The sequence below is a fragment of the Camelina sativa genome, chromosome 2 (assembly GCF_030686135.1).
Source record: "Camelina sativa cultivar CO46 ecotype springtype chromosome 2, ASM3068613v1".
Taxonomy (NCBI): Eukaryota; Viridiplantae; Streptophyta; class Magnoliopsida; order Brassicales; family Brassicaceae; genus Camelina; species Camelina sativa.
Genome location: NC_141881.1, coordinates 16,526,753 through 16,541,190, shown reverse-complemented (window position 1 = coordinate 16,541,190; position 14,438 = coordinate 16,526,753). Strand labels below are relative to the sequence as shown.

At 34.3% G+C, this 14,438-nt stretch overlaps 1 protein-coding gene across 1 annotated transcript; it reads right to left on the bottom strand.

Moving 5' to 3' along the window:
• Window positions 1-1,162: 1,162 nt before the first annotated feature.
• LOC104751333 (LRR receptor-like serine/threonine-protein kinase RGI2) lies at window positions 1,163-5,029 on the bottom strand. Its single transcript, XM_019230388.2, has 2 exons — window positions 1,948-5,029; window positions 1,163-1,753 (listed from the first exon to the last, which is right to left on the bottom strand). Exons 1-2 carry the CDS (start codon window positions 4,880-4,882, stop codon window positions 1,245-1,247), a joined length of 3,444 nt encoding a protein of 1,147 aa, XP_019085933.2. The 5' UTR covers window positions 4,883-5,029; the 3' UTR covers window positions 1,163-1,244.
• Between the last annotated feature and the right edge of the window lie 9,409 nt (window positions 5,030-14,438).

Sequence of the window (14,438 nt, the reverse complement as noted above, 5' to 3'; positions counted from 1 at the left end):
GGTCATCTTGCTTTATAGTACGTTTCATCTGCTATTGCTAAATGGGATGCAGACTTCTACATCAAAGTGTGTACCATGACGATGCTCACGTATATCTCGGTCAGTTACGTAAAGCATTCATGTCTTTCAAGTTTTAAATCATATTAGTACTGTTTCATGTAACGAAAATAAGTTGTCATATCATCTAGGAAAGTAAGTTACCACTCTTTTTTTTTTTTTTTTTCATATTTGTAAATCCTACCTAACACATTGTTAAGCATTGGTCTCACCCCCTCTGTTATTTTGTAAATTTTAGGGACATGGTAATGGAGGATATTATCGTCCCTTTCCTAGACCAATAAACGCAATAGCAAGTCATTGTAGTAGGAATCATTCCGTTCTTGGTCTTTTGCAGTTTCTGGCAAAAACCGTGTCCCATATACTTCTCCATACAAATGGATCGACATTCTTCTAAATCACAATGTCCCTTTACCATTTGACCAATTAGTACGATAATATCTTATTGGCGCAGACACTCCTCTAATAGATACATCAGACGTTGACTCTCCTATATACATCAAAAAAATTTAGTAGTTTTAAGTTTAATTTTTGTATTTGGAACATAAAATTCAAAAAAAAAAAGAAAAGCTCTTTTTCATTCATTGATTGTTCTTCAAAGAAATATATAACAGAGATAAATATATTTATGTATGGTCAAAAATAATTTTGACACATTATTTTACATAAGAGCTAATCAATTGATACTTTTAAAATACCTTGGTAATTATAAATGATTCTTTTAGAACGAAAGTATATAATTTATTTATACGATTCTACATGTTAATACAAACCTAGCACAAGAAGGATGAAAGGTATAATTCGAATGGTTAGCGTGCCTTGCAAGAATGTCCTCATCCTGGATTGTATAAATAAATTTTGGTGTCTTATACAAAACAAAACATTTTCTTATACAACAGTTAAGCACATATAATCTAAGCAATCTCCATTAATTTCGTTCTTTTAATTCGGACAAGCGAGTTATTTTCATATTTTTTTCGAAAAAGATAGAAATTCGTACTTTTCTTTATTTCATAAAAAATCAAAAATCAACTTGACCGAAGAAAATGTAAAAGTTAAGACGAGATTAGTCTCCGTTAATGCAATCTTGGTGGAAAACACAGAGTTCATCTCAACTTATATATAGATTCAAAAAAAAAGACAACTCTTACGTAGAAGCTTGTTCACTTAGAAACATAATTACCCATCTATTTAAGATTTGGTCTAGCATTGGAAGTAGCAGAAGAAGAAGAAGAGTAAAGCAAAGAAGACGCAGAGAAACACGTGCTACTACTTCTCAAATACTTAGCCGTTTGTTGCATTACCGATGAAGTAGAATCATCTCTGCGACGTTCTCCTCCATTGTTACAACTTCCCGAGGAACCATCAACTTTCATCGATTCCTCTCTTTCTTGACGTATCTCACTAAGCATAGCAGCGACATCTTTCATTGTAGGCCTGTCTTCGGGTATTGGATTAACACATAGAAGCGCAACTCCTAGCGTTTGCATCATCTCTTCGACCTCTGACTCTGGTCTCGCTTGTAATGTTTGGTCGATTACTTGTATATCCCTGATTTTCTTGACCCAGTCCACTATGTGGAGACCGTCTTGTATCGTTGGATCGATCGGTTGCTTACCCGTTAGTACCTCTAGAACCACGACTCCGTAGCTATACACGTCGCTTTTCTCTGTTATCTTCATTGAGTATCCGTATTCTGCATATGGGAATATATAAGATTATTACCAATTGATATTTCTGCTAGTAACTAGGTGGATTGGACATACAACAAATTAATGAACCAATTAAGTCCCCGAATACTACTACAAAATTGATTAGAATCCTACTAGTAACTATGATATCTCAAGTCAATTTATTAATTAGTAGGAAAAGAGAAAATGAGGAAAGTACCTGGAGCTATGTAACCATATGAACCAGCAATGGTGTTGGAAGAACGAGCGAAGTCCCCATCGTCAACAAGCTTAGCAAGCCCGAAATCTCCAATGTAAGGTTCAAAATCTGGACCAATCAGAATATTATTAGCCTTGATGTCTCTATGAACAATGGGAGGAGCACAGTCATGGTGCAAGTACGCCAAACCCTGAGCTGCACCCAGTATAATCCTATACCTAACCTCCCATCCTAGGCTGCATACTCCATTTCTCTCGTGAAGCAAACTTCCCAAACTCCCATTTGACATATAATCATACATAAGAAGTCTAGTGTTCTTGTTCCAACAGCATCCCAAGAACCTTACAATGTTCTTGTGTCTGATCGATCCAAGTGTTTTGACTTCAGCTGAGAATGAATCTCGAACTCCAGATGTTTTAATCTTCTCGTTCATATTAGGCAATGTCACTGTCACTGGCCAGAGTTTTTTCACTGCGATGACTTCCCGGTTAGGCATTTCAGCTTTGTACACTATTCCGGAGCAACCTTTTCCTATAACATTACCTTCTACCAAGCACTTGAGTACGTGTTCAACTGTGAAGTTGAGTTTCTGAAAAGGTGTGAATTGCCATGTCCACAGATTTTCTCCAGTCTCTGAATCGTTACCGTCCCGGATCATTTGTCTTGCCCGTAAAACAGCTAACACGCCTAAAACCGCTAGAACCGCTGTCACACTGATTAGCAATCCAATGGCTATCTTTAGTCTCTGTGAGTGGAGACCACGCTGTGTACTTAACTGTGTACTGTTACTGACGAAACAAGACCTTAAACCTTTGGAACAGAGTCCATTATTTCCTTCCATCTCTGCTCCTATCAGCTGTCTAAACACTTTACTGTCTGGAAGATAACCTGAGAATCTATTGTGAGAGATGTTCACAGAGACTAAGTTTTCTAGACCGGATACCGCGAAGAGGTCGCCTGAAAGCATGTTATGCGAAATATCCAGCACGGATAAGCGGTTAAGCGCTGAGATCCTTGCTGGGATAAAGCCATCTAATGAGTTCCAGCTCAAGTTTAAGGCAATGTCTAGATCTTCAATGTCAAAGAGTTCCTCTGGTATGGTTCCAGAAATGTTATTACTGCTGAGATCAAGAAGCTGAAGATTCGTGCAGTGACCGAGAGACGAAGGGATGACACCATTAAAAGAGTTCTTACTAAGAATGAGCCGATTGAGCGAAACGAGATGACCTAGACTATCAGGTATCTTACCAGTCAAGTCATTTGAAGATACATCAAGTACCTGAAGCTTTGTTAAAGATGATAAAGAGAGAGGAAGGTAACCTCGAAGAGTGTTGTTGCTCAAGTTGAGCATCTGGAGTTGTCTGCAGTTGCTTATCTCCGAAGGAACTTGACCGGAGAGATTGTTCTCAGACAAGTCGAGGAAGCTAAGGTTCTGAAGAAACCCTATTCCTTTAGGGATTTCTCCGGTGATTCTGTTATTGACAAGCCTTAATCTGACAAGTGAAGTGCAGTTTCCTATCTCCAGTGGGATAACACCGGAGATGGCATTAGATATAAGCAAGAGCTTAGTCAGATTACGAAGCTGAAACAATCCAGCAGGTATAGCTCCTGTGAGAAAATTCTGAGACAAGTCAAGAGCTTGAAGATTCTGACAACCAGCTAGCTCTGCCGGAATATTCCCTTCTAGCTTATTCTGCCATCCCAAGAAGATGTTGAGCTCCTTAAGCAATCCAATCTCCGGCGGAATCAAACCCGAAATCTGATTGGCGTCAATCTGCAACTGAACAAGCAGTGTGCAGTTACTTAGAACCGAAGGTATTGACCCGGTGATGTTGTTGCTGCTAAGCATAAGCTCTTGGAGATTCGACAAGTTACCAAATGATTCAGGGATGGTTCCTGAGAAATAGTTCATAGAGAGATCAATGGCATTTAGGCTTTTAATGAATCCAATCTCCTCAGGGATGGGTCCGTGAAGATTATTCTGCCATAGAAGCATCTTCTCTAGGTTTTGAAGCTTTCCCAACTCTTTTGGTAGCGTGCCTGACAAGTCATTGTCATATAGAAACAGATTGATAAGTTCAGAGCAGTTTCCAAGCTCTTTAGGGATCTCGCCTGAGAGCATTGTGGAATACACCGATAAAGACTGAAGCTTACTTAGTTTACCCAACGAAACAGGTAACGAACCGGATATTTTCGTAGCGGCGAGCCCTAAAACCGTCAGATTCAGACAGTTTCCAATCTCCTCTGGGATCTTCCCTGAAAGCTCTGAGTTTCCTCCGGCTCTTATGCTCTCCAGAGTCGAGATATTTCCAAGCTCCAGCGGAAGATTCCCCGATAAGTAATTGTCGAATATCTCAAGATTCTTGAGAGCAATGCAGTCGCCGAGTTCCGGTGGGATCTTACCAGTGAGGCCATTGGAGTTTAAACTGAGTTCTTGGAGATTCTTGAGCTTACCAAGACTTGAAGGTATTTCACCGACAAGACTGTTTGAGCTCAAATCAATAACTCTAAGCTCAGAACAATCTCCTATCTCAGAAGATATACTTCCAGTGAGATTAGTGTTGGAGATAACGAGTTTCTGAAGTGAGGTAAACGAAGAGATGTTAGGAGGGAAAGGTAAAGCTAACTGAACAGAGACGACATTGATCTCTGTAACGAGTTTATCAGAGATGGAGCAAGTAATGTAAGGCCATTGACATGGGTCTGAATCAGAAGGGTTCCAACCGGAGAATACTGACGGAGGCGGCGAGGTCGTCGAGCTGTGAAGCCAAGAAATCAAAGCTGCAACTTCATTGGTCGATGCGGAGGTCGAGGAGATGAAGAAAGCTAAAAACAGAGAGAAGGTAATGGGAAAATGAGAAACAACAGTTAAGGCTTTTCTTGGAATCGGCATTTGCAAAGACAAAGAGATTTTTTTTTTTTTTTTTTTTTGCATTTGGCTCTCAAATCCAAAACCAGCCTTCTTGGTTCTGCATCGATTTGAGTCTCTATCTCTTTCTCTCTCTCTTTGGCGTAGGGTTTAGGGAAGTTTTGCTTTAGAAATAAGCAAGAAGGAGAAAGAAAGATTATAAATGAAAAGTATATATTATGAAAGTGCTAAACTTCATATGCTCTGTCTTTTTCTTTTACCTCGGGGTTCTGTTCTTTGTTTTTTAGATTAATTAATTACAGTCATTAGCTTTTTCTTCGTAATCTGTTTGCACAGACACTATCCATAAATGACAAAAGTCAATAGTTATATACATAAAATATCTCAAAAGAAGAAAAAAAAAAATGAAATTTTCAAATATATACATAGTGGTGAATCAAGGACTTAAACCAATCTAATATTCCAAGTACTTAAAACATTAATATTGGCCAACAATAGTTGAAATTATAATGAAGAAATTTGACCCTATATAGTTCTCCAATTTTAGAATGAATTTATCAGTTCATGAACCATCCATGAGTTGGTTCATAACTTCATATACTACTTAGTTGAGTTAAACTTACCGTTGATATTTGATGCTATAATACATACAATGTGAAATCGTTTTTTGACCCAAAAGAAAAAAATGTTAGAGTGAGATAAAAATAACACAAGGGAATGAATATTTTAGAATAAATATACAAAAATCGAAACTTGAAATATAATTACTACAAGATTACGATAGGAAATGAGAGCATGTGGTTTTGCATTGTTTTCCTCAATTAAGTCAGGATTGTGAGTTGGTTTGTTTTCGAGACCTGAGCCGAGCGTTTAAGATTCTTCCTCGTTTCAAGTAATCTCCGTGTATTACTGTATTGTAATACACTTATTGTCCATACCTTACCTTAGCGCAGAAAAAAAAAATGATGCATTTCTTGTAATAAGCAATATTAATAAAAATATTAATTTTTTCAATTTTTTTTTGAATATCAAGATTGATATCATCTATTTTAATTGAATAATTGATGTTAAGTAACATGTTTTATATCATCTACCATTAAGTAATTACATAAATTTATTAATATAAAGTTTTATCGTTATTAATATTTTGAAAGTGATGTAAGTTGATATCACTACAACAAAAATGTCCAGTGAAGGCTGGTTTATTGAAATCACTTTGAAAACCGATTTTAAAATTTTTGAAATGATGGGAATGACATTTGTTTACTCGAATCAATATATTTTTTTAATTGTTTTTGGATAAATTGTTGATTCCATTCATCCAAATAGAAACATTATAAGTAGAGTAAGACAAAATCTCAAGATTCAAAAGGTTAAGAAGGTTATAAGGATAGACTTTCTCCAAAGCTACAAATAAAGAAATAAAATATATCAAGCAAGGATCTATGAGAGCTGTGAAACAATCACTAAGAAACAGTTTGAGACATGTGAGGTCAGGGTTGCAAGACTGATCATCATCGAAGAACTCAACATATGACAAAGTAGTTATGGTCATAGGACATTGTGACATTGATAGATCAATCAAGTCCAAGGATTTCACCGGAGTGAGGAGCAATAGCAGAAGCAATGCATTGGCAGGGATTCGGTGCGCTGCAATCTGGATCATGGTGATGATGGTGAAAGTGGTTTGCTTAAACTCAGTCAGATAAAACCATTGGAGTCCACGGTAATAGACCATAGGGCAGCAAACTGCACAATCAGAATATACAAGGGAAGCAAAGACCAACAAAAGCCAAAGATATATCACAAGTCATAGTAATACAGGTAGGTTCTCTCTTATATGGCGTCCTTTGACAAAGAGATTAAGAAATCTACACAAAGCATACAGTCGAATGGACAATGTATCATGTGAAACGGGCTTGGTCTTTTGGGTTGTCGTTAACAGAAATAATGAGATTATGTAGCAGAGTTAAGTTCCATGTTCTTTGACCTACCAAGATGAGATCTTTAAAGAAATACTTATATCAACATCGTCTATATCCACGGCCGGCGTAAGACAAGTTCAACATTTGCATTTGCATTGGAATCACTATTTTTTGGCAAAATTTTATTATATATTAAAATCCCTTGTTTTAAAAAAAATTATATTTTAGGCATTTTTTTTCAAAAATATTGTCATATATTAAAATCCCTATTAAGATTGTTTAGGTTAACAAACCCTAATTAAAATAGAAATAAAAGTACCCTCTCTTCTCTCTCCTAATACACGCGACTCTTCACGAGAAGAACTTCTCCGATCTCTCTGTGTTTTCCGGCCGGCGCTGGCTTCTCTAGCGTCGGTCGGATCCTTTTCCTTGCTTTAATTTACTTTGATAGATAATTCAAATCATCGGCATATAATTCCCAAAGTAAATTGTTCGAAGATGGATATTAGAAGTTTTACTGTTTTTCTCTCCTTTCAAGAGAGTTTCGTTCCGACCACAATCTGGCATCAGTCTCGGAGTAGTGGCGGTGTCTTTCCGCTAAATTCTTGTCTAGGCGGCTTTCGTTATCTCAATTTTGAATATGTTCATCTCCAACATCGTCGAATCCATGACTATGATGATGTTAAATTCTTCAATTTGAGAAAAGAATTCCAAACCCAGATTTGGGATCCAGGAGGGCCTATTTACAGTATTGCAAAGGGTGGAATACGACTAAGGACGGATCATATCCACAGACACTGCCTTATGTTTGTTTCGGCGATTGAGATCTCAAATCACCATCCCACGACGTCAACAATTTCATGTATTTGTGGTGAAGTTTTATTTTTTCCTCTGTCTGTTTCGTTTGGCTTGAGGGATCTATTGTTGGACTTTGTGATAAGGATTCATCTTGGTTTCGATGATGAACCGGTGTCACTTTCACAACTGTCAAAAGAAGAGATGGATTTGGTGATTCAGAAAAGTCTATGGCTTTCTGTTGTTTGGATGATAACAATCTATCTACGGTTTTCAAATATCCAAGATAAAGTATTGTGGTTAATTCCACTCTTGTTACAAGAATGGAGAATTAATGTTGAGTATCTCCATGACCATATTATTGACATCATAGAGAAAGCAAATCAGACTATTGAAGACTATCGTTTTGTCTCTACTTTTAACCAACATGATTTTACTACCAAGCAACTTCGCTACAAAAAGGCAACGTCTGCAAGAAACATGAGAAACTTGTGTGCCATGTTAGATTTAGTTTCAAATATGTATTGGTTACATTGGAAACAATCTAAATGGCAACAACCATGGGAGAGAAACCAACAGATATATCACGACGTACACAGAGATTCTTTGTGGGAACCATCAAATATTTTGATTGTAATGCGACGACAAGTTCCAGAAACATTTCTAGCAACATTTAGTTTCATTGTTTTAATTAATGTAATGCCAAGTGCATTTTGGAGTTTCAGCTATATGCTGTTAGCCAATAAAAAGTGCGTGAAAGAGGGACATAACAGATATAATCTGCTAGCCTATAAGTCTAAAGATAGCATGGTTACTCTCCACTCCTTCATCGAAATTGTAATAATTTCCTGTATTTGTGTTATCGGTTGTTTAGAATTGTTTCTTTATCTTGTAAACACTTTTTGATATCAATATATTTGATTTGCCGAAAAAAAAAAAAAAATTAAAATCCCTATTTTAAAAATCGGTTTCGGCGGCCGGTTAATCGCCGGAAAAGCGTTCGGCGGCACCCATCCGCCGCAAGTTTAGTAAAATCGGGCAAAAAATCAGATCTGTGAAGAAAACTCAACTTTTTGTTAGATTTAAAATGAAAATCGATGATTTATAATTAGATCTGAAGATTTTGTGTTAGGTATGATAAGAAAGGGAAAAAGTTATACTGGTTCGCGTTTTTATGGTTGTAGAGGCGCAGTCAAGGTAGAAGATGAAGACGAAATACCGATTTTACCCTCTAATAAAATGAAGTGATTAAAAACATACAGCTTGGATTCGAACTAGACCTGAGCATTCGGTTTATTCAGGTTATTCGGTTCGGTTTAATCGGTTTTTCAATTTTTCGGTTTTCTTAAAATCTAGCCGAATTAAACCGAATAAAAGTTCGGTTCGGTTTATTCGGTTCTCGGTTTATTCGGTTCGGTTATCTTGATTATCTAACATTCCGAATTAAACCGAAAAAAATTCTATTTCGGTTAATTTAAACCGAGATAGAGCAGAAAAAAATAAATACCTGCATACTTAAGTAAATACTGCTAAAAACAAACCAAAACAGAAGCGAGGCCTTACAAATACATTACAAACCTTAGTAAGACCACAAGAAAAGCTTCAAATATGTACTACGTAACTCTAACCAATGTACATTCTAAGTTAGTAGTTACACCAAAAAGGCAGCATCATATGTAACAGGTTCATAGTTCACAGAATTGGCTTAGTACCATCCATTGTTCAAAAGAAGAAGGTACTGACTCAATACCATCCATCGTTTAAGGCTGCAGGCTGCTTGCTGCTTGGTTATCCACATCAAAAACAAAAAGGACAAAAGAGCAGCTTCCATAATCCTAGGCTGCAGGCTGCTAATCGACATCAAGAAGGACAAAAGAGCAGCTTCTGTTTCAAACCTGTAATCATTGAAACACAACATAAATTAGCATATGAACCCTACATTATTACATTCAATCAGAGAAAGTGAAATAAAAAGTTAAGAATACTTAACTTACTAAAAGTTACTGAGTGAGCATTGCATTCCGAGAATCTACAGAAACAAACATATTGTTAAAAACTGCAAAGAGTAAAACTTGTATATACAACTAAATTTGATTACTTACCAAGAGACTCAAAGAACGCAGCTTCTTCCAACATTTGCACCAAGTTAGCAACTTCAGCTTGTGTTTTAAAAGAAACCCTCAACCATTGTTGAGTGCATAACAACATTTCAACCATATAAGGAGTCAGAGAACTCCTATATGGATCCAATATTCGGCCACTAGTACTGAAAACTGATTCTGAAGCTACTGATGAGACTTGGATAGCTAGAACATCTTTAGCAACTTCTGATAATATAGGGAACTTTTGGCTATTACACTTCCACCAAGACAGAACATCATAAGGGAAACCCAAAGTAGTCTCCACTCTCATTTCCGTTTTCTCATTCAAGTAGATATCCAACTCACTGCAACCATCTACTTTTCTCTTAGAGTTAACCATGTTCTTCTCTGGTTACAGGTTCTCCAGTGACAGCAGGTTCCTCTTCGTTAATACCTTGAGAAGCCATCTACAAAAAAGTACAAGTTTGGCATTAGACAAAGTAAATGCAATCAAAAATTTAGGGTTAGAGTTTAATCTTTGAAATCTGAAGATTAACATGAACAAAACCTCATAAATGAAAACCCAGATGAAGAAAGATGAAAAATTAAAAATGAATCGGTTTCTCAAAAATTAGGGTTAGAGTTTTTGTTTTCAAATCTGAAATTAAAGATGGAGAATTATAGATTTTAAGATGATCTTACAAAACAAAGGGTTTACAGACAATTTCACAAACTAAGGCAAAGAAGAAAGCATTACCACTCTGAAACTCGCGGTTAGGATTTGTGTTAGACAAAGTCAATTTCTACACAACGTCTGACAGAAAGAGGAGCTGTATGTGACGATGATGAAGAAAAGAGGTGATGATGATGGGTGATTGAGAGGTTTCTCGACTAATCTCACTTCGTAATCGCCTATTTTCAGAGAGAGGTAAGATCAAAACTCAAAAGTCAAAACCGAGGACAAGAAATGAGTTAGTGTCGGCAATATTTGTTTATAGGGCAACATCTTTTTACTAAGTAAAAATAAAATAAAAACATTAGTGGACTGGATCACATATTTTGTTTTATTGGATATTAGTTAAACAAAAAAATTAGTGGATCACGTGGTCCATCAAACTTTTGTTGGGCTTACTAAAAAACAATGAGAAGCAGCCCAATGCCAAAACAAATTAAAAAGAACAAAAATAGAATTTATCTAACCTAAATCGATCGTGAGAGAGAAGGGATTAATGGCCGCCACCCGCGACTTCTCCTTCTGCAAAACACACAGAGGCTAACAAGTGAAGAAGAAGATGGAGTGATGTAGAACAGAAACCGAATAACCGATCGGTTTTAGGCCACCGAACCGAACCGAATCAAAAACCGAGATCCCCTAAAAATTCTGCCGATCGGTTCGCTCCATCCTTCATCTCCGGCGCCGAAAACCGAAAAAGTCGGTTCTTTCGGTTTATTCCGAATGCCCAGGACTAATTCGAACCATGGACACATCACTCGTCTGCAAAGACTGAAACCACTGCACCATCAAAGTTATTTTGGGATTTAACTCATGAAATAATATTTATACGTTCTAATGCTAGATATAAGCCCTAAAACTAGTCCCCGATTAATCCCGTATAATCTTCGATTAATTGATTAGTCGCTAGGCCTACCTCGACCGTACGACTAGCGCCTAGCGATTTCTAAAACAGGGATTAAAATTATTGCAAATATTATTTTCAAAATTGCACATAACCTATTAAATTAATGAGCCGATGAGCCAGGCTTGTCTATACCTCGAGGTGGTTTCGGTGGATGTGTAGGCAACCAAGGATCCACCCACATGTTCGTACTGATTCCATCACCAATTAAAATTCGCAATCCTTCTGGTAGCAACTCTCTGTCTTTTAAAAATGATTTCCAAATGAAAGAAGGTTTATTCCCAAGAAGCAGCAGTAAAATTATTAGCATCTTGAAAATAAGTAGCTTTTGAAAATCGGGCAACGAGAATAGTTATAATTTTCTTATACCTATTTTTTGCATCCCTATATTAATAAAAGAGAAGTACAACTTCTACCTATACCCAAAAAATACCACAATCACGTTCACTTGAAAACAATATTATTAAGGGTAAATTAGTCTTTAAATATGTGTTGGGTCGGGTTTAATTTTTTAATTACCCGAAATTTATCAGTAGGATATTTGAGATGATATTTGGGATATTTGAAATTTTTTATTTACCCGAAATTAGAGTATTGGTCTATTGGATACTTAGTAGTCGGATTCAAACGGGTATGGTTATAACCACTAACGAGAATATAATTTAGCATTTACTATTGTTTACAAAATTGGTTTGGCGAGAAAGCTATATTTTTGGAAACAAGATTCACGAAATTTAAAATTTTAGAAATAACATGTATATAATATTTTAATTATTTAATCATACAGTATTGTTAGCGATTTGATTGATTCCATATTGGAAATCTAAGTAATTACTATCCATTAGTAATTGTAACAAAGAAATGATATGTAAGGAATTAATTACTTAATAAAAGTGATACTTTTAATACAGTTATATTTATAACAAGGAAATAAGAGATTGCTCTATGAAAATAGAAAAAACAAATTTATTGTTTTATTTTTTTTAAAAATCTCTGATATAATAAATCTAAAAAATGCATAAAAGAACATCTAACACCATTTTAATATTTAACAAAAAAAATTGAAAATTCTATATATTTAATGAAATATTCTTTGTATTTTCGGAATATTATAAATATTTTTAAAAATTTATACTTTTTAAACATGTGCAAATATTCTAATAAATTTTCTATTTAAATAGTAATAAATTCAAAATGAAAATCAAAATTAATATTTACATTCATAAAATAATGCATTGAAATTGTAAAGTGACAAATCTCCAGAATAACCGTCTTTGTGAAAAAGAGGAAGTATATTTTAGGAAAAAAAAATTAATTTTTTTTTTTTGCATTATGGACTTAAATCTGATCATTACTTAACTTTATAAACACTCCTTTTATTCACACGCCCAATTCATCTAATATTTATTTTAAAGAAAATGAATCATTTACATTTTCAAATTATCTCTTTCTTATTTTTTATTATCATAGTTGTTTATTTATATCATATTAGAATTTATTATTTGCATGTTTGTTATTTTTGAATTTTCATGTGAATAATTTTTTTTTCTCATTATGTAGTACATATTGGCATAGCTAATTTCTTTCACCTTATAATTTTTTTCACTTGTGTACAAAGCAAACTGCTTCTCTTAAAAATAATACTCTCTCCGTTTCACAAAGAGTGTTATTCTAGAGAATTTTTTTTGTTTCACAAAGAATGTCATTTTATATTTCTAATGAGTGTTTTAATGCTAAATTTTCTTTTTTACCCCTAAACCCAAAACTATTTTCATTGAAAGTAGATCATTAATTACTTATTAAATAGGGTTAAACATGTATAATTCAAACTTTTCTTAATTTGTGTGAAATATGTCAAAATGACACTCTTTGTGAAACGGAGGGAATATATGACTTTTTAATCGACTAAATAAGTTATAAATCATATTATTATTTCTCATAGTGTTGCATGTCATATTTATAAATGCACACTCATACGATAATCTATACTATTAAAAGAGAAACATTTTTAATAAGTAGACATAGATTAAGAGATTATTACATGAAATGCCACTCAAATAAGAATAAGGATATATATACTTATAGCCAAACAGTTTGATAGAACAAATATTAAATGATTTTAACACATTAACACATAAAAATCGGAAGGAATTAAAACCTATCATAAAATCTAAATAAATCAACCCCCATAATTAGAGTAGAATTAAAACAACCAATTAAAACCTAACCACATAATTAGCAACATAATCTTTAAGTCCATCGATTAGTAAAATTCAATCTTACAATATCTTCTAAAATAATAAAGATGTGTTTAATTTATAAGGGAAGTTAACATAATCTCGGAAATTAAAACCAAAATCTCGGAAAGTATCTTAGAATATAATCTTAGTTTAATTACTTGCTTAATTATGAAATATTTAAATTATACTAACTAATATACCTTTCAACCGACCCTAATTGTAGTATCATTTCAAAATGCTATAAATGATAACGAAAGAAAAAAATATTTGCAAGAAACAATTAAATAATTTACTACTCCCGAAATTAACAGCATACCTTGATCAAATATTTGATTGGATTTTTGGATAGTTTCAAAAACTCCCAAAATTTTAAGAAAATTTGAATTATTGATTCACTAAAATACTGATTAAAAGATATTTAATCAAGATATGCTGTTAATTCAGCTTTTATTTTGCCTGAGAAATTAAAGTAATATGCAATTAAGTATTTATTTGTTGAGATTTTGATCCTACTAACCCTAACTATCTTCGAGCTGTATATATCTTCTTAAAGTTGCACACACTACATAAATCGTTTCATAAAAAGAATATTTTCATTGGCCACTGAGAAAATTAACTCTGCATAGCTTGGAATACGAGTGTGCAATGGTTTTAGAAAAGAAAACGGCAGATGATGTTGAATATGTAACCAAAGTCCATCATTAATCTCCTATATTTTATATGGGGTGAGTCTTATTTTTATTTTATTGTAGGTTCACAATTTTGTTATTTATAATTAAATATAGAATTTTGTATTTGCAGATAGTGGATGACATACATAAAAAGTGACATACATAATACCTAAACCTAAAGAGTGTAAGGATGCATCTAGGTTTTGTACATGAGTTAATTTGATCATTTATACACACATAATATAGTCATCGTATATCCTATATATTTACAAG